The 21603-nt window shown below is 39.8% G+C and overlaps 1 protein-coding gene across 10 annotated transcripts in view; it reads right to left on the bottom strand.

Annotated features, from left to right (window-relative positions):
- Nucleotides 1–2721: 2721 nt before the first annotated feature.
- EPHA6 (EPH receptor A6) overlaps nt 2722–21603 on the bottom strand; it is a 537720-nt gene continuing 518838 nt past the window's right edge. For all 10 annotated transcript variants that reach the window (XM_077342222.1, XM_077342223.1, XM_077342219.1 and 7 more), the window contains 3 exons: nt 18598–18791; nt 17099–17248; nt 2722–14629 (listed from right to left, as the gene is read on the bottom strand). In XM_077342222.1, the coding sequence (XP_077198337.1) occupies nt 14515–14629; nt 17099–17248; nt 18598–18791 (459 nt within the window). In that variant the 3' untranslated portion in view covers nt 2722–14514. The remainder of the gene's footprint in view (nt 14630–17098; nt 17249–18597; nt 18792–21603) is intronic.

Genomic DNA, 21603 nt, shown 5'->3' with positions numbered 1-21603 from the left:
ACATCCTCTCACCTGTAATGAGGTGAGACAGAAAGTACCACAGAGTATTCCTGCAGATGCACCATGCAAGAGGACTTCTGGCTCAATAGCTCCCAGCATTTTTGGAGGAATCTTCGTCCCATTCCGGTCTGGCTTCCGTTCTGGCCATGGGGTAGAGACCATATTGGACGCCCTGATAGATGATCTCTGGCGCCAACTGGATTGAGGAGGGTCAGCCATTCTCATATTATTAGACCTGTTGGCCACATTTGATGTTGTCAACCATGAGCTTTTAGTCCACCGCCTCGCTGACACTGGGATTGGAAGGACAGCCCTTGCGGTGGGGGATGAGCTATCTGACTCCCCCACTTTTTTTAACATCTGTATGCACCCTCTTGCCCAGTTGGTTGGGGGTTATAGGTTGGGGTGTCATCAATATGAAGATGACCCTCAGCTCTATCTCTTGATGGATGACCGGCCGGCCGGACCTCCCCCTAGAAACATTTGCCAGTTGTTTGGAAGCAGTGACTGGATGGATCAGGAAGAGTCTTAACCGCTCCAAAACGGAGGTCCTGTGGCTGGGTCGAAGGGGCAGGAGCAGGAGGCATCTTCCCTGCCTGGATGGGGTACAGTTGCCATCTGTGCCCCAAGCCAGGAACTTGGGAGTGAACTTGGATGCCTCACTCTCTATGGAGACCCAGGTCACTAAGGTAGTCCAGATGGCGCCTTTCCACCTGCGCCAAGTTTGGCTACTAGCGCCTACCTGTTCCTGGAGCACCTGGCCACTGTGATCCATGCAGTAGTCACTTCTAGGTTAGACTTCTGTAACTCACTCTATGTGAGCCTACCCATGTCCTTGATCCGGAAATTACAGCTGGTACAGCATGCAGCTGTGTGGGTCCTCACTAGGTCATCTTGGAGGACCCATGTCCAGCCTCTGCTGAGGCAGCTGCATTGGTTACCGGTTTGTTTCCAGATTAGGTTCAAGGTTTTGGTTTTAACCTTCAAGGCTATATGTGGCTTGAGCCCTGCATACCTAAGGGACTGCGTACCTCCTTATGTCCCCTGCAGAGCACTTCGCTCTGTGGGTATGATTCTGCTAATGGTCCTGGAACCCCAGGAAACGTGCCTGGCCTTGACGAGGGTTAGGGCTTTTTCTGTCCTGGCCTCTACCTGGTGGAACGAGTTCCCTGAAGAGCTGCGGGCTCTGACGGAGCTCTCTGAGTTCTGCAACATGGAACTCTTTTGCCAGGCATTTGTTTGAGGCCAGGTGGTGATCCCAGGGTTTAAGATCAGGTTCCCCTCTTCCCTTAGGTTTCTGGGCCAGTATTAGACTATCCCCAAACCACAATTCCCTGCTGGTATCATCTCAATCGCTGACATCTGCCTGATACTTAGACAGGCCCAGTGGTCTCGCTGTGTTGGGATGAATTTTTAATTAATTCAATTATTACCGCCATCAGCTGAATAGTAGAGTTTTTAGAGTTACATTTTAACGGGGAGGATTGTTTTAAGTTATTGATTGCTATGTTTATGTATTGGATATGTATTTTACATGATTGTAAACCGCCGTGAGCCAGTCCGCTGAGAATGGCAGTTATATAAATCCAAAAATAAAATAAAAATAAAATAAACATTGACGTGTCAGCACTGAGGGGAAAATATCTGACTATCATAACACAGCCCACAGCGCCGCGGGCGCCGCCGACTAAATAAAGCCGTAAGGGCTGTGTGGGAGGAGTTAGGGCGGGCTCAGGCAAAGCGCCTGCCAATTGGCTCGGCCGATTCCCACCCTACTGACAAGGAAGCAACTGCGAGCCGCGCAAAGCGCGGCACGCAGTTGCTTCCTTGCCGGCGGCCTGATGCGACGGAGGCGCGAAGCGCCTCTGACGTGTCAGGCCGCCATGGCTGCCGGGGGCTCCCTGCCCGCCGGCTTGACGCGGCGAGAGGCGCAAAGCGCCTCTCACGGCATCAAGCCACAGCACAAGGGATCCCCCGGCATCGGACTACACGCCGCTTCCATCAAGTAAATGGCCGCCAGCCAGAAGACGCCGCGAGGGAGCCCGCCCGCTCAACGGTAAGCCACCTTTTACTCTGCCCCAGCCTGCTAGCGCCCATTGTATTTCGGATACAATGGGCTTTTTTACTAGTTACAACATATAACTGTTATTTCCAGGAATTTGCTTTAACGTTGGTCTAGTCCTGATATGCTGTAGAGCGGTGGTCCCCAACCACCGGGCTGTGGCCCGGTGCCGGGCCGTGAAGGCCCCGGCACCAGGCTGCTGCTCCTTCTCCCTGCTTCCCCTCCACAGTAAGAAACTTCCCAGGCCGCAAGCAAATCAGCCGCAAAAGCGTCCAATTAGCTTGCCGCCCGGCAAGCTTCTTTTTGTGGGAGGGGGGGAGAGGGAAGCAGGGTTGCACATGCGAGTCTGCGCCATGCGCGGCTGCAAACGTGCATGTGTGGCAGTTTCACGCATGCATGGAAGTGTCACGCATGTGCGTTTGCGGCCACACATGGCGCAAACGCGCATGTGCAGCCCTGCTGCGCATGCGCGGCCGCACGATCGCCCTCCCCACCGCCGCTGGTCCACAGCCTTAAAAAGGTTGCAGACCACTGCTGTAGGGGATATCTTTGTTCTCAATCATTGTTTTTTTTAATGGTCATATATGAACTTTTCTTACTGTTTGCGTCTCCTCTTCTGCATTTATGGTGAAATGAAACAAAACACTTCAACTCAGAAATAACCACCAGTACTGTACTTTTATTAGCTAATAAATATCTTAATAAACAGGCTTACTCCTTATGTAAGACCTGATAATGCCTCTTAGGAAATCATAGAAAAATAAAATACAATAATCATCAGTAACTTGTACTTTGTACAAATATCTTATTATGTTGCTCAGCATGTAGCTTTGCCAAACCCCATATTCTTTCTGCAAATAGATGGCATATGAATGCAATTCACCTTAAAACGCCCGAGTTATGAAAGCTGAGCATTTTATTACACTACTAACTTATAGGCATGCCAACACATGAAAATTTACATGGAACATTGTATTATCATAGTAGTAGATTTCAAATGAGGAAAATTATATTATCTCTCAAGTAAATGTGGATTAGTTTACTTCTAATTTAAAGTAGGAAAATTACTGTATTTCCCCTTGGGAATGCAGATCAATATTTTAGATTTTCTTTCAAACCACTATTTCTCTTATAATTTTTTAAAAATAAGAAATTCAGAAAGTACAAATGGAGTATGAATGGAAGATACAAAAGGGAAATAACTAGACAATGGTGGCAGTCCCAAGAGGAAAACAAGCATGTCAGATTTGTTTGTTTTTTTAAATAGACCAAGCCCTTCTCTTCAGATACAGTAGCTCTTGCTTCCTGTTGCAGTAAATAGTCATAACATTTATTTATCTTATTTAAATATTCAGAATCAGTTATGGACATAGCATAAAGTTAAAAGAGTACAAATGTCCCAGTCTAGGATCCATTTGGCTTAGATATATATATATATGAAGGGTACAGTGAGGTGCCCACATTCACATCAATGGAGGGAGATGATCCATGTGCACCAAAGAGTGCATACATTGGCTGGCTTCCTTCTTTGATATGACTTCCAGGAGAGGAGCTCCATGCCTGCATTGCAGCTCCTGTGCCTGGAGAAAGTAGCTTGATCAGAGTTTGATGTTTCATCATTTATGAATTATGCAGTTAAAATGGAAACCATGTTTACAGATAAGGGAGCAATAGAAGCTGTTTTTTTCATACCCCGCTTTTCAGTACCCAAAGGAGTTCCAAAGTGGTTTACAATCAATATTCCCTTCCTTTCCCCACAACAGACACCCTGTGAGGTAGGTGGGGCTGTGAGAGTTCTAAGAGAATGCTCTGCAAGAACAGCTCTAAGAAAACTGTGACTGGCCCAAGGTCACCCAGCTGGCTACATGTGGAGGAGTGAGAAATCAAACCTGGTTCTCCAGATCAGAGATTGACACACTTTAGCCACTACACCATGCTGGCTCCCAAAGTCTGGCTTCTTTTTACATACAAGGTGGATTTCAAAATGATGCAGACAAAATTAATGTGCCCTGGGGCTATCAATAGCCTGCAAACTTTTAAAAGGTTGATGATGCTGCAGTTTTAGAAGCCCCAGAAATTATATTTGGACACAACTGTTTTAATTATTGTTTAAATAGTATCCCATATATGACCGTTTGACAAATTGAACACATATCATGGCTTATGCTAGCAGAGCAAATGGTTAAGAATGATCATGTTACAGAAAAAAATTACAACAGTAGTACTTATTGAATTTTCCTATGCTTTAATTAATGCAATTAAAAAGGGAATTGTTGCTGTACTGACATTTGGATTGCATTTTTGATAAGAGACATCACTTTTCCTGTATAATCCCTGTAAATAAAAATAGATTCAGGTAAAGCATTGGGCAAAGTGTGAAGTGCTTTATTAGACTTCACTGCTAATTCATCATTGTGGTATCAAACCCAAAGTTCTGTTACAAGAACATAGTATTTTTTTATGTTCACTGTTACAGTGTTCACGTTTATCTGAATGATCCTGAGAGCTGCTTCTCTGAGAGATCCTGAGAGTTTGCTTCTCTCAGCAGGAATTGCATTTACAGATTCTGATTGTTATTTGGGAGTTTCCAGAACAATTGCCAAATTAGGTATGCTTCAGAACAAAGCAAATCTGCTGTTTGTAATAGCAATTGTATATTTTGACATAGCCTGAAAGTAAATTTTTGCTTTTATGATTAAATAACCAAGAAAGCAAGCTATTAGAGATCATTCTGTAAAATTAATCATGTTTTAAGACTGTTAAGCTAAGAAATCTTGGGTGTAAATTCCAGCTGTATTACTAATTTATCTTTGGCTGTCAGTGCTACTTCTTCCACCTGTAAAATGGGAAAATTAAAGACCAGCCTCATGAGCTGTGATGTGGATTAATTACTGTAGCTTGTTTATTGAAGCACTTCAAAATTATTGAGAATTCAATAACTGGTAATGGTATTTTAAGAATATTTGGGATTAAAAGATGTTCCTTTTTAGACATAGTTATATAAGCTACAGAATTTCACATTCTTGTGATATGTAAATTTCATAAATGTGCATAATTTAGTAAAGGTTTTGTATTTTAACATTTGATATACTCCATTCTCATTATGTTGTGTGAATATAAGCTCCATTGAAACCAAAAGGCTTTAAGAGTTCAAATGTGTATAGGATGTTGTTCTTAAGTTATTCCATAATATATGTCATGTTGTGAACTGGTTGAAATGCAAACACATTTATTTGAGTGTGTGTGCTATATAACTTTTGAGAATCACACATAAAATATTTATTTCATTTATACTCCACCTTTGTACCCCAACGTGACCCAAAACAACTTACACTGTTCTCCTGGATGGCATAGTGGAAACAATAAGGGCCATTTCCCACGGCGATCTTTGTTGCAAATTGTTTGCGGAATGAAAAATCGCCATTTAAAATAGTGGAATTCGTCGTTTTGCACACCTGGCTTTGTAGTGGAATCAGTTGCGTTTTTTAGCGTTTCCCACAGGCTTCCGGTCTCGGCAGAAATCGCTAGAAAGGAAGCGCTATTGCCAAGCTTGTCCCGCCCCTGGCCGTCAAGCAGCCAATGGGCAGCCGTTAGCATGCTCCCAAACAGCCCCTTTCCCTTTAAGAAAGCTTTTTAAAAAAAAAAAACAGACCCATAGCAACGAATCTACGTAGATTCCTTGCACTGGAGAGACCCATCCAGCTGCCTAATGTGATCTATCGTTTGATTGTATGATCGTTGGCACGCTGGCTCGAGTGATAAAAAAAAATTCCCCCCCCCCCTTCTCACGGGCTCGATTTTCGGCTGAATTTATGTGTAAAAAATAAAGGGACTTTATTTCTGCAAACGGGCTTTTATGTGGTTTGTGCTTAGTGACTAAAGGTGAAGGACTGAAGCCAGGGAAGCCTCTAAACAGAAAGAGGCTCGCCGGTGCGTTTATCCCCGCTCGCTCCGAGAAAAAAAAATGGCGATCGCTTCGCCGGAAGTTTGGAGGAGAGATCCAGGGGGAGGGACTTTGAAGAACCAGCTACAATGGTAACGCACAGGTCTTTAGCGCTACTGTTGCAGATTGGTTGCAGGAGTGTATCGCTATCCGGAGGGTGAATCCAGTTTTCTGGATTCCCCTGAAAGCGCCACAACGAAGCGCTTATTGCTGATCGGTTTCAGGATTGTTGCAGATTGTTGACGACGTCGTGCGTTATGGCAAATTAGTAGCGTTTTCAATCGGCAACCATTGTGCTATTTTTAAGCCGTGGGAAATGCCCCTTAATTATCTGTCCTGTTTTGGAAAAGTAGGTAAAGTACAGCAAAGCTTCAAAATCATTCTACATATGATGGCTTGGATCCATATACAATTGGAAATATAAATAAACTTAGTGCAACTCCACTTGCAGAAGATCTTGTATACTGCCTAGCATTTTTCTTCATATATCTTATGATGTCCATAAATTGCTCTACAACATCTTCTGCAAGCAGAAAAGCAGTTCAGGATACAGTTCAGGATACACTATGTTTAATTTAGCGCAAATTGCTGGTCCAATATGAGGCTTTTTTCATACTTTACGCACAAGGACTGCAGAGTTTGCAGACATCTTCTGGTGGAACCAAGCGTATATCTTACAAAAATGCAACACAGATGTGAACTTGGGAACCTTCAGAGAAGAAATCAGTGGGGAAGAGACTAATTAGGGCATCACCCCTTGCTGGGAAATGATCACTGAAGAACAAACTTTTCTGAACTTTATTCTGTCCTTCAAGCATCTCTAGAGTACCCTGTGGCATCCTGTTTCCAAGGCCATACTATACTGAGATGCAGCACAATTTCTCCAGTGAGGGGAAATTCCACCTGGGCTGGCAGGGCCTTTGCTAGTGCTGCCAGAATGATGACACTTTGAAGATGCACTTACTCTTATATTTTGAAGTTCTGTACACACCTGACTAGTATTATGGCTACTTCAGGGTTACTTCCTTGTTGGTATTTGACCTACAGCCAGCTCCCCATGTTATCCCTTGGTCCTGGTGCCTTACCGCCAAATCCTCAACTTTTGCTTGGTGCTAGTTCTTGTATAGCAGTTCCTGATTTTACTCTGAGGGTAGCCTCCATTTTAGGTGATTTTACGTATTTAAAACATCATGACATTGAAGGCATGGATGACTTAGCAGCCTGTTTGTCCCTGTTGTGTAGGAATGGCCAAGGTATTTTATATTGCTGCCACATGTGAGCCCCTCTCTTTGGACATTTCACAGGAAATGCAAACAGAACACCCAAGTCATGGGTGCATTATAAATATAATATAATGGAAAGAGTTAGGGACACACCCCAAAAAAGTAAGAGTAGGACATGGTTATGGATTGACATTTTATTATAAACCTTTTAACATCCTGAGCTTTAATTTTATTAGAAAACGCCATACGTTTATAAAAAGTACGCTTGTTGAAACAACAGAAACAACTTTGGAGGGCTCGGAGTTGATGGCAGATGACATCTTTCTAGTGAAAGGAGCTACTATTCTGATGGGTCATTTATAGTACGAAAGGAAGCTCTTAAAACTTTCCTGGTAGTTGGTGTAATTTATTCAAATGTGTGCTTGTATTACTTTTTTGGGAGGTGGCTGGGAACAATGCAACACTAACACTAAATACAACACACCCTTCCTCATTTAATAATGGCCATTGTGAAGGGGGAGAAGACAGGTTCCTATAGACAGCAATTTAAAATTCTGTAAATCAAACAGCCATATTTCAAAGCAAATTCTGAATCCAGTGGCACTTTTAAGACCAACAAAATTGTATTCCAGGTATAAGCTTTATTGTGCCAGCACACTTCTTCAAATGCACTGAAACAGAATTTCCTTGGTCCGAAGGGGGGGGGGGGGTGTTAGTTGCCAGGAATGGCTAGCTGGAGTCAAAGACACATCTTGATTAGTAAAATCAAGATGCATATTGACTCTAGCTATCCCTTAGTGGCAACTACACCCCCCCCCATTTTACTGCATCTGAAGAAGTGTGCTTGCACACAAAAGCTTATACCTTGAATAAAATTTTGTTGGTCTTAAAGGTGCCACTAGATTCAAATTTTGTTCTGCTGCTTCAGACCAACACAGCTACTCACCCAAATCTAGCCATATTCCAGACAGCTTTTATTTGTTGCTTTTCTCATCACACAGTTTCTCATATGAGTGTCTAACACTTTAGTGCCATTTGTATGAGTAACTGAAAAGAAAACAGCAAAGAATCTATGGTCTTTTAATTTAGTCAGTTTCATTCATCAACAGAAATAATGGCAGTCTGTCATGTGCCTGTCTGTAACCAGTCAACATTTTTAAAAACAATCTGACATCATGATTCAAGATTATGGCATTATATTGGTATTAATAAAAATATAGTTAATGACCTTGAAGGTACACATTCCAGTCTTAAGGAAATCCAGAGTAAGTATCAGCCACAAACTGGTTATACAGGAATCATTTGGATTAGTTGATATACTGCTTCTAAAGTCATTCAGGTTGAGCCAACAAGATGTCTTGATTTTGCTGTTAGAATTTGGTATAGGCACTCTCCCCTCCCCCACAAAAAAGAATTAGGGATAGGCATGAACCAGTTTGGTTTGTAATTCATGGCTGAACCACAAACTATACAAATTTGGAGGTTTGTTCATGAACTAAGCTTGTTTGTATTGCTTCATGAGCCATTTAAAATTTAAACCCCTCCTTTCTGCAGAATGCAGGAATTTTGAAACACCTGATCTGTGAGGAGCTCCCCATCACTCAGCTGGCTTTCATGAAGAATAGAAAGCAGGGGTAAAGCCCAACCCCCTGCTTTCTGCTCTTCACAAACTGTATCAATATTCATGGAAGTTCATGGCACTTCTTCAATTTGCAAAAATTGCTTTGCGCATTGCAAACCAGCCAAAATTCATGACAACCTTTAGTTTGTCAGTCAGTTTTTGTTCATCCCTAACCCTAATTAGAAGATAAGATGTTAAAACAAGCCACTCTAAATGGGACTTTAAAACAGAATCAAAAAGAATATTGGTTAGGAAACAAAAAGGTCACTGCTTTTTCCTTACAGAATCAGATTCCGTTAGCTTTTCCCTTGTTTATCATTTTAAAGAGCTTTTTCCTTGTTTATCATCATTTTTAAGAGCCAATAATACAATCCAGACTTTATTTTCATGAAACCAATGGGTTGAGGAAAGCTCAGTTCTGTGCTGCATTGTATGGTCCTTGTGTTCTAGTGCAAAACAAACACCAGGGTTTGGCTAGACTCAGAGTCTTACAGAGTAACCTGCTGCTTGACTGAGCAGGTAGCCACTCTTATCAGGATGGCTAAAATAAAATGACCTATGCCTGTGTTTGTTTCATCACTGTTTCAGAATTCCATGTTACAATGCTTGTTTTTTTAAAAAATGAAGACAGTATGTTTTCCTAGAAAGTTACTGACTAGCTATTCTTCTGAATCTTTTTGCAACACTTTTGCTTATCTGTTTCATTTAAAACTAAATACTAATCATTAAACAAAATAGCTTTCAGTTGGAAAAAAAGAGAACCAATTTAAGTGGAAAATGAAAGAAATTTTTGTCTATGTTTAAGGTAACGGTAAAGCACCCGGTCATGTCTGTGCAAGCACCCGGTCATGTCTGACCCTTGGGGTGACACCCTCTAGTGTTTTCATGGCAGACTCAATACGGGGTGGTTTGCCAGTGCCTTCCCCAGTCATTACCATTTACCATTTACCCAGAAAGCTGGGTACTCATTTTACCGACCTCGGAAGGATGGAAGGCTGAGTCAACCTTGAGCCGGCTGCTGGGATTGAACTCCCAGCCTCATGGGCAGAGCTTTCAAACTGCACATCTGCTGCCTTATCACACTGTGCCACAAGAGGCTCATGGTCTGTGTTTAGGATGCTCATATAATGTTTTGTGAAAAAGTACGTATCATTGATGGGGGGAATCTGTATTAAGCTTTGAAGTTATAGTTTTTTCCCATTGAAGAACAAACATACAAACCACTTCCCCCATGCAGCTTCTAAACTTTGGAAACTGAAAACTGATTAAAAATAGCATGACAAATAAGTTATATGCTAAATAGGGTCGCCATACTCCAGGCAGTAAGCAGAGATTTCCTGTGATTACAACTGATCTCCAGCCAACAGATATCAGTCCACTTGAAGAAAATGGCCACTTTGTAGGGTGTCATTGGATCCCACCAAATCTCTCCCCTGCCCAAGCACTGCCATCCTCATGCTCCATCCCCAGGTATTTCCAAACTTAGAGTTGGCAGCCCTAATAATAAGACAAGGGAGTAACAAAAATCCAAAACCCATTAAAGAAAGCAGCAAGATTCAGGATATTTTTTTAAAAAAGACATTTAACCAAGATCATTACTAAAAGAATTCCCACTATTTCTTTTCTCTGTCTTTAGATTATTATAAAAATATATTTAATACATGTTTATACTGTGATATTTTCTTTATCCTTTTCATTGAAAATATATTTTCCACAGAGTGACAAATCTAGAAACAAAGTTGTCCGTATACTGTAACTAGATTGATGTAAATGCTACATGGATTTTTTTCAGACCCACTAGGAATGCACATGTGTACACTTATGAGAAAAGACATGCCTAAACAGTACTAATAAAAACTTATTTGATATTCAATTTATAGTCTCTCATTATATGCATATCAGTTCCAAACGCATTTACTTGGGTGCCTTCAAATATTGCCAGATAACAGCTGCCACCATCAAAATTCACAGTCACTTTTGGATTTAGCTGGTAGCATTTCTTGCGACGTTCATAGTAGAACTTGCACATGCTAGAACAGTGGACACAGTAATTAATTCATGACTTAATTCAATATAGCACCTTTCTCCCCAATGGAGACCCAAAGCAGCTGACACCGTTCTCCTGTATTCAGTTTTATCCTCACAACAACTTTTTGAAGTAGGGAAGGTCAAGCAGGTTTGACTGGCCCAAGGTCACCTAGCAAGCTTCCATGGCAGAGTGGAGATTCAAACCTGGCTTCCCCACCTCCTTGTACACCCTTTCACTACACTGTTAAGACTACCCTGCAAGTTCTCTTTGAACATCTAGTAAGTAGCATTTGCTGAACTCATAAGTGACTGTATATTGGGCCAAGTGTCAATAAAGTACAGCGAACTGCAAAAAGGGATTGCCTTTAAACACATTGCTTGTTACTGGGTTACATTTTTTTATATCTAAATAACACTCATAATATTATCAACACATGTTGCAATGTTTTGTCAGTGAAGCGAAGAGATTTCTTCTCTCTCTATTCTTCAAGCATCTGGGCTGCCGGTGTTTCAGTAATATCCTGCAACAATCTCCCAAACAAGCAGCCACTTGGTAACCAACTCCAAACCAGCCCTGTTTAGTAAGCCATTCTGTGACTGTGTTTGCTTTTTGCATAGCGAATGGTAGCTTACATTTTACCATAAATCATAGATTCAAGTGGATAGTCGTGTTGGTCTGAAGTGGCAGGGCAAAGTTTGAGTCCAATGACTCCTTTAAAACCAACTAAATTATAGTCAAGGTGTAAGCTTTTGTATGCACAGCATACTTTGTCAGACAATGAAATGGAAGACCACATATATAAGTAGAGTGTGGGTCATGGATTAGTACACAGGTTAATGAAGATGTTTACTAGATACAAGGGTCTTTCAGAAATAATGAGCTATGTTTATCAGGTCATCATTTGTTTGGGTCCAACTCTAAGGGAAAACAGAAATAAACATTTCAAGGTTAAAGATTAATAAGCAAATGCATTCCCAATTGTGAAACCTGACAATAATTAAAAGGTTCTCTTTTAATTAAAGATTAATGGACAGATGCATTCCCAGGTCCTGCAACTGGGAATGCTTCTGTCCATTAGTCTTTAATCTTGACATTTTTCTTTCATTTACTATGTTCTTTCCATGTAGTGTTGAAGTCAAACAAATGACTTGATAAACTTAAGCTTCTAGCTGGTAAATATCATAGTTATTCTATGTACTAATCCATGACACATATATGGTCTTGTAACTCCCATTTCACTGTCTGACAAAGTGTGTTGTGCACACAAAAGCTTACTCCTTGAATAAAACTTAGTTGGTCTTTATGGTGCCATTGGACACAAACTTTGTTCCACCATTAAAAAGATTGCTTTAAAAGCGGCTATCACCGGGCTTCTTGTTTGTGTGAACTTGTTTTCAGTTCCAGCATTTCAATGGACAGCCAAAGGATTACTGTCAAAGCTATAAAACTGGCCTAAAGTTGACATCAAAGCTCTGGAAAGGTGGGAAAGCTAAAGCAAAAACAAAATACTTCTTTTTTTTTACAGGAGGATGAACGTTTAGAAATTACAGCTTGTATGACTGCTTTTCCACATGAGGTCAACCCTCCCAACACTAAAATTTGCATTTTTCAAACAATTTTTCAACCACATGGAGCAAAGCATGTTTCTTCCGTCCTGTGGCTAAGACCCGACATGCAGAATCAAAGTGCTTGCATGCATGAAGATAACTTGGGTGTTGAAATGAATACTAAACTTGCAAAAGAAACGCAAAAATATTAGCACCCATTAAATATCTGTGCAAATTTTGGCTCTTAACAGTGTTAAGAAGTTAAATGAAAGTGTAGTCTGACACAGCCATTTACATTGAAATCATAGCTATACAGGGAAAAATAATTTGAAGCATTTTGTAATAAGCTGTTACTTTTCACTGAAACAAAACAAGAGGGTTAGCCTTCCAAGATCTTCCTCTTTTTGTTGGTTACACACAAGATGCCCTTTTCAGAATCCCTAAATGGTAAATTAAGCAACAAATTCTTGTAGTGTACCTCTTAAATCACCTATATCTATCCTTTAAGTATAAATAAGAAATGCTCTATACATCAACAGTATTAATGCATTGTGCCGTCTGTCTCTACATGTGACATATGTGTGATTGTGCATGGCTTTCAGAGCATGCAAATGTGCTCATATCTAGTACACAGCAGCACATATCCCATGCAAACTTTGGAAGGTATAACCCAATAGAAGTACAGACATTTGTAGAGCATTTTCTTTATTATATGGCTATTAAAGATTATAGCTGGAAAGACTAACTTATCTAAGGTGGCCAAAATAATGAGTACCACCAAACTGACTACTCTGATTCATGTATATCTGTTTGGTTTATTTCTCTAATGGACACTATATTTGTTTACTGCTATTTCCTTTCTCTGCCAAAACCTAGTACTTTGTACTGATCAAGTTATCTTAGTGCCATTGGGTTTGAATGGATAAAAAACATGACACTATTACTACACTGCTCTTCCTTTCGTACTGACTGAAAGTCTTGACAAACCAAACAGGGAAACTGGAAATATTCCCAACAACACTGAAAAAGAAAATTGACTAAAATAGGCATTTGGGGAACTGCCAATTTGATTTTTTTCCAGATAAATAAAAATGGCTGGCCTACAGAAATATGCCATAATAAAACTTCTACATTCAGTGAATAACTTCCTTGTTCACAAGTAGCAAATGCTTGTGGTTTTGCAGCATAAGTATCAAATATGACTATACAGTCTGCACAGCTGCATTGTATAGAATAGCTGACAACTATCATGTATTGCATGTTGTTTAAAACAACTTTTCCAGGGATAACTATGCAGAGGAGGCAAATAGAAAAATTTTAAACTGAAAAAAATACCCAATAATTATATTAATTTTGCAAGTTACTCCAAACCATAAAACCCCCCAAAAAGACCCTTCAGTGTCCAAGCAAATATATCTAAATACAGAGCATCACAAAAATGTGATCACTCATCATTCTTTTTAATTGTTCACTTCAGTCTGTGCACACGCAAGTATTCACTGTAAGCTGTCACTGGTCCTTTTGACCAAGAATTCTAAAACCTTCCATACCAGCAATTCAACTATTACAAAGTGTAACAATACAACCCATACATTTGTACTTTAGTAAACAATAAAATAAATAATTATGTCGAACTCTGTCTTTCTTGATTGCACACTTTATATTGGAAGCTAAAAGATCACAAAACATGAAAAGAAATTTCAATTAACTTTGTTTTACTCTACCATTAAACTTTTATATATCAAGAAGGTAGCCACTCCAAGCCAACAAGGCTTTAAGCTTCCAAAGAAGTCAGTGAAAGCTTTCCAGATACTTGACTGTCATACAGAGCTGTACATCCATGCTGAGCTATTACCAGTGTGTAGCATCAGTCTTGCAGTGGGCCAGGATGTTATTGGCAGTTAACTGAGGGAGAAACTATGAAGTGAGGTTTGAAATTCCAAGCTGGAAGTATTAACGTAAACATTATGTGGTTCCTGTATGATGCGGAGGTTGCAGGTCTTGAAGCTGGGAAGAGCAGAAAGAAGGAATGAGAGTGTCTTTCATTTTAGAAATGCTGAGGCACAAAACACAGTCGCTTCTAGAATTTTCATACATGAAATCCTTTCTCTTGTATGTGCATCATGTGTAATCGCAGAGTCTGTAAACTGCTCACTATTCGTCTCTGGTGCCCAATAAGTACAACACCAATTCTTCTAATGTCACTATAATACAAAAATGATAACAATAAGGTTAGGAATCACTCTGGCAGCAATAGGAACAGTACATCATAAACAGAGAAATTAAATTATTGCATATTTGTTAGTCATAACTAGCATATATTTTGGAAGGATATTTGAAAGATTTGTGAATAAAGGCCTACATTCAGCATGAGTTTTGGCTTATCACATGAATTGTACCCATCCCTAACCTTAGGTAGAAAGGAAATTCTAGAACTGACAGATAATTAAAGACCAGCACTATGGCTTGGAGTGCCACGAATGGCCAAAGTATGATGTGTATTTCCACAATGGGAACTTTGTTGCCCTGGCTCTTGTGCTGGAGCACAAATCTGGGGTGGATGAGGTGCATCAGGCCAAATGTTCCCGTGTGGAAGCAGGAAGAGGTGGGGCAACCTGCCCCAGCTCAAACTCCAGCCTGCAGTCCAACGCAAAGCCTTTAGAGTGGAAACAGTCATGTGTGAACTTTATGGCTCTCTTTCTTTCCCTTTCTCTCCAAGCAGAAAGAGTGGGAAAACTGCATGGGAAAACATCATTTTTTAAATCCATATTTTTGTTTATGTGGGAGTTGTCACCTATTTCCCAGGTAATAACCAGTCCCAGTATAATTCATTTTTAAGTAAATGCATCTGTGGCTTTTGAAGACATTAGGAGCATAGATATTTACCTTTGAGATCCAGTTTGGTGTAGTGGTTAAGAAAAGCAGCTTCCAATCTGGCAAACGGTTTGATTCCCTGCTCCTCCATATGTAGCCAGCTGGGTGACCTTGGGTCAGTCACAGTCCTGATAGAGCTGTTCTCACAGAACAATCCTGTCAGAGTTTTCTGAACCCCACCTACCTCAGAGGGTGTCTGTTGTACTGAGAGGAAGGGAAGGTGATTGTAAGCTGCTTTGAGATGCCTTCAGGTAGTGAAAAGCAGGGTATAAAAACCAATTCTTCTTTTTCTTGATTTTAGATAGATTCAGGTGCATAGCTATGTTGTTCTGAATCAGCAGAATAAAGTTTGAGTCCAGTGGCATCTTTAAAACCAACCAGGTTTTATAAGTTTTCATGTTTAATTGAATACACTGAAACAGAATATCCTGAACCATTACATATATAAGTAGACAGACAGCAGGGGGTTTAACTGCCAGAAGGGCTAGCTAAAGATGCATAAGAGACTGGGTGATAATAGTTGAGATTAGATTAAGGCAGTAATCAAGGTCTGGGAATTGTGATGAATAAGCATACAAATACAAGAGTTAATGAACAGACGTGAGATGTTAGAGTCCAGTGGTAGCCCCAAGGTCAACAAACTTCAACTCTAGGTACTGGCATAAACTGGGAAACTGGGATATGTGCAGATGCTTACTCCTTCAGTATATTGGAACAGATTTCCTTAAATGTTACATATAGGCAAGGGATATTAGCTGTCAGAAGGGGCTAATTCAAACAAAAATGTATAAGTCCTTATTTAGATACAGAAATTGAACTTGTTGGCTTTTTGGGGGGAGGTGGCACTGGACTTAAACTTAGTTCTCATATCTGTTGTGTATTTCTTTATCATCTGTTTTACCAAAGATGCTATTCTAATCTTAGCTGGATCAATTGCTCAGTTGCCTAGGCATCTCCTAGCTCCCCCTAGCAACTAATTCCACCTACTTATATGTAACATTTAAGGAAATCTGTTCCAATTTTATCATTCATTCATTCATTTAATTTCTGTACCACTCTCCCAGCAAGCCAGCTCAGCACAGTGTCCTTGTGGATACTCAGAACTGAACTTTGTAAACCTTGGGGTCTACTATTAGACTCAAACTTTCCTTGCATTTTTTAAAATTAACTCCTGTATTTGTATGCTTGTTTATGGCAATTCACATACCTTGATAACTGTCGGTCTTAGCTATTATTACCCAGTCTCTTATGCACCATTACTCTACACAGCTCTTCCTGCCAAATAAACACACCCATTCCACTCTCTCTTTACTTATATGTAATGGTTGAAGATATTCTGTTCTACTGTATCTGAGAAAGTGCACATACACACAAATGCTCATACCCTGAATAAAACTTAGTTGGTCTTAAAGGTACCACTAGACTCAAACTTTGTTTTGATCACAGATGTTTACCATAAAGCTGCTTTTCTATAAATTTGCTCATAAGTTCAGTAAGGAACAACAATGACCAAAAAATCAATAGGCGGCTAATTTTTTGTGATCTGCTATACTTCATCCCAATACATGTCAAGGTTGTTATAATGAAAGTTATGTTTTAAAAATACTTCTCCAACTGGCTTGGATGGAATGGAATTAAGAAACTGCTGTCAACAGAACTACATGAAAAAGAATACAAGTGTTTGACATTGGATTTCCATGGTTCTAAGGAAATCAAATCTGAAGAAATGTCTTTAATTTCAGAAGTGGGGAAGGCACCCCAACAAGTCTTTTTCAGTGGCAATATAGGAATGGACTTACTCAATACTCATTCTTGAAACAAGATCCATAGTTGTATACCCTGCTGCCATGAAGTTATTTTTGTATTGGCCCATTTTTATTGAGTCCAGCCAGTCACTGACTGACACAAAGAAAGGGTATTCAGGGACTTCACCAGGTGAATCTGGCATTCTACAGGGGAAAAATGGAAATGAAAAACAAATCAATCCAGATACTAGAACTTGGCATTAGTTTTCTGAAGACGTTTGAAATATATAATAAAAATGTATCAGAGATGAACGGAGCAAAGTTTTGATCAAGTGAACAACAAGCACAGGGCATTAATGGAAGTAGATCTTTCCCATCTTCCTACAGCATCCACTTGTGAGTCCCAAAAAAGGCCCGGAATCAGGGTCCCTCATGAACAAAAGGGTGGCTGCAGTAAGGAGGGAGAAACAGACAAAACAGCCCATATCTGCCTTTCCTGCAGTGTCCTTTCTACTGGTGGGCATTGATAGTAGAAGAGAATGCACAAGAGTGATTATGTGCAATTCAATCCTCTGCTCTCTGTACCACATATTGTCTTTTATTTTTGTCTACAATGTGTCCCTGACAACTGGCAAAGCCTTTTTGAGAATTACAGGCTTCACAGAATCTGAGACACAGCTACAGTATATTACAACTAGGATAGGATTTTTTTCCCCCTGGAGTAAATCAACTATAATAATTTTAATAGAATGATTTTCAGCTTGAGGTATATTTGTTTTTTTTTAATTTATTTATTAGATTTTTATACCACCCTCCCATATGGCTCAGGGTATGCATTTGATCCTGTTAGTGCTCATTTGCAATCTGGACTGACAGGCACAACACAGGGTAATCACTATTAGTGAGATTCAGAACCTCAGTCCTTTGTGCAGATGGGCCTTGGATTTGCCAACTCTAGGTGGAACTGGAATTTCCTGGAATTACGTCTGATCTCTAGACCACAGAGACCAATTCCCCTGGAGATAATGAAGAATGTATTTTTAAAGAGACATAACTAGAATAAGAGTAAAAGTTTCCACGTCAGAGATGGACCTCTCTCGAGTTGTAATCCTTCATGCAATTTCATACATGTAACACCAACAGAAATAAATCAAATATTTATATACGTCAATCGATTAATTGAAAGCTACTAGTAATGTGGCTCCACTGTGGATTTTTAGGATAAAGAAGGTGATAAAGAATTACATGTTTAGTCAACAGATGACAAAAAAAATATTAATTCTGAATGTCTCTCTAATTGCTTCTACTTTCCTGTAACTTCTTACTTACAACTTGTATTATGCAGCTGGATATCCCCTGTTTTTTTGTTATTACACATATAGAAATGAAAAGTTAATTTTCTGCCATTGTTTTAGCCAAATTCTGTGTTTTAGCTGCTGAAAATTAATGGTGGCTACTTCCAACACCACAGCATAGCTGTCACAATAACATGGTACTCTCTGCTGGCATTCATCCTGATAATTATTTAAAAAGCATGTTAAGGCAAGTCTTACACAAGTATATCCTCTACTAGAGTATGAAGAGAGCTGGGGTTGCGTATCAATTTGTCTAGGAAGCTGACAATGTCTGTGAACTTTGGCCGATGGTTTCTTTCTTTTTGCCAGCAATGAAGCATTAGCTGGTGAAGAGAAGCAGGGCAGCCCATGGGAGCTGGAAGCCTGTAACCTTCTTCTATGGACAGAATAACCTATAATATAACAATAAACAATACAACAATAAAAAACTTAGAGTGAGGCAAGATGATGTAGTTTTATATTTCCATATACAAAGGCCCATTATGCACGGCCACCGAAACGGCGATTTCGGGTCACATGGGAAACGCGGATGGGGAAGATGTGAAGCACACTGGTTATGCACGGGATGGGGCACGACGTCAGCAAAACCCAGAGTAACTGATTATGCACTCGGCGATCCCGGCGCCGCTTCTGGTTGCGCCCCGGTCACCCGGAAGCTGCGCTTTCTTCCGCGTTTCGCTAACACAGCTTTTTCGGCAGCATGCACTGAATCTGCGGCCAGTTGCAGCTGGCACCGTGCGCTATCGGTGATTTTAGTCGCCGCCATTCCACCCCGAATGTGCATTATTCCCCCCATGCATAATGGGTCAAACTAAAGCCAATAACACAGAATTAATTACTAATGTCCTGGATTTAGACTTTAATGGATGTGGAATCCATTCAGACAAATAACCTAAGATAGGGCTGATGTTTTGCTTGTACAAAACTTCATCTCACATAATATATGAGGACTATCAGGTCCCTGAATGCTATCCATACTGTGTAAAACAGTATTATAATAGATTATTCCTAAACATTTCTCTCAATCGCAATGAAATTTACTTCTGAGGAGACCTAATTAGTTCAAGAACCTAGGCCTGCCATTTTAGAACAATTTGCACTGGAACAATATGACTTCAATGATAATCCTTTCAATGCTATTTCAGTGACATGTCTGAATCCACCCATATACCTAAAAGGTCTTCTGCTGCATTGAGATAAATATGGAATGCTATATGGGATCCCACGTATATTAGTATATTGGTAGATACTGAATGTTCTTTCCCATTCAGCTGGATTCTGCAAATAAATTTGATTCACACAGTTGAGATTCGGTAGTACATTTAAAACAATGCCAACATTTAATAGGTTCCAGCAGCCCTGAAGCTGAGCCACATGAGCAAACTGTTTACTACTTTGTGGCTATCACAGTTATTGTCACAAGAAGTCATAACTCCCTTTGAAGTCTGTATTTAGGACCAAGTTCAAGTGAGCTACGGCTATGGAATTAATGAAACTCCAGGAATTTTTGTAAAACAATTTAATGCCCTAGTTATCTTAGTTTTGCTTCCAAATGAGAGGGAAAAAACATGTTTCGTTCCATATGCTGGTTATATTCCATTCAATATTCCTTTCATTCTGTTGAATAATTTATCCAAGTTCTGTGATGAAGAACTCCCTTTTGGCTGCATTTTGATAAATTTACAATCTATATGTAAAAGTAACCTCAAAATGCCGCAAGAGATTGCTAACTTCATCACATTTCAAGAAATAGCACAGTGCCTTTGGGAGACTACCTTGCATATGTTGTCCCTTGAAATCCCCAATACTTTTCTCTCTGGGCTAAGACAGTCTAAATGTTAAGCAAGTGGTGATAATTAAATGTCATAGGTGTCCTTTCCTGAACTCATCTGCCTTTGACAACACACTCAGAAAACCAACTTCAAAGGCTGCTTATCTATTGCTCAAGTTGAATTTGTAAACCTCATCTCCAAATAATGCACAAGGAATATTATATCAATAAACAGCAATGATTTTAAAAGATAGGCTTTTGCCTCCTTGTGTTCATTATATTACCTATAGAGAGAGATGTGACAATTCTGTCCTGTAATGAAGCAGTATTTTGTGAACTATCACTATAAGATACCAAAAATGAGAGAACATAGATGTATCTTTGCCATTTATTTTCCTTTCTGAATTACTTGTTTGGATGGTGTCTTCTCTCTCTCTGTTTTATCAATTATAATAGGCACTATCAAAACAAGAACACTTCTTTGGTTACATGTTTAAGGTTGGTATAATTTTGCAGCTCAACATTGACATGCCCTGTACTATTATGGGCTTTAGAGGAATGGTAGTTGGGAGACTGAAGGTTGAAAGTAATGTGATACAGTTTGTAGAGTAATAGGATACAGCATGGGAGACTCAATGGCTAACCTTGGGTCAGTCTTTTCTCTCATTTCAACCCCATTTACAAGCATGGTTTGATAGAGGGAAAAAATCTGTAAGCCATCCTACATTCCTTAGAGGAGGGCTCTTGGATATGCTTTTCCAGAAGGTATGCTGTGATCTCCTGGCAGCTAAATAAAAGTTTGCTGTAAAAATACCTACAAAAGTGGGTAATTCAGATTCCTCTGGTGAGTGACACTGTTCCTGAAGGATTCCTTCATATTCATTGAACTATGCATTTTTCACCCAAAGCTACTTTTCCATTTTTATCTGTTCATTGGCATCCTGGTTTCCACAGAAAAATTGACCAAGCTAATATTTATTAATTAAGCATTAGGACATGAAAGGCCTTGCAATTAATGGAGATATCTAGTGCCTGCCATACACTGTGAGCATTAATCAGCATTGACCATGAGTTTGAATGAATACACCAAGACAGCTATCTGCTTGATCAAGTAACACTTCTTATCTTATACTGGAGTAATAAAATGAATATTAAAAAATCAGTCAGCATCCTAATGAGTAAAATGTAAGTTCTGTATTTTAAAGACACAGGAAAATTCCTAGAGCATCATTATAGAGACCATTCGCCAGTCATTTCCCCCTAATTTCTCAGTTTCTCACGGGCAGGGGATCGGAGCCAAGGGTGGGGCAAGTGAGTTAAATAGTTTTTTAAATCTATGATAGCTAATCTTATGTTGTTAAGATTGCATCATTAGTGCATCATTAGTGCATTTCTATACATGTATGTAGGTCTCAACACAGAGACATATGTAC

This window comes from Paroedura picta, chromosome 6 (genome assembly GCF_049243985.1).
Source record: "Paroedura picta isolate Pp20150507F chromosome 6, Ppicta_v3.0, whole genome shotgun sequence".
In the NCBI taxonomy this organism is placed as follows: Eukaryota; Metazoa; Chordata; class Lepidosauria; order Squamata; family Gekkonidae; genus Paroedura; species Paroedura picta.
Note: the sequence above shows the minus strand (reverse complement) of the source record. Positions and strands in the feature narration are given on the sequence as shown.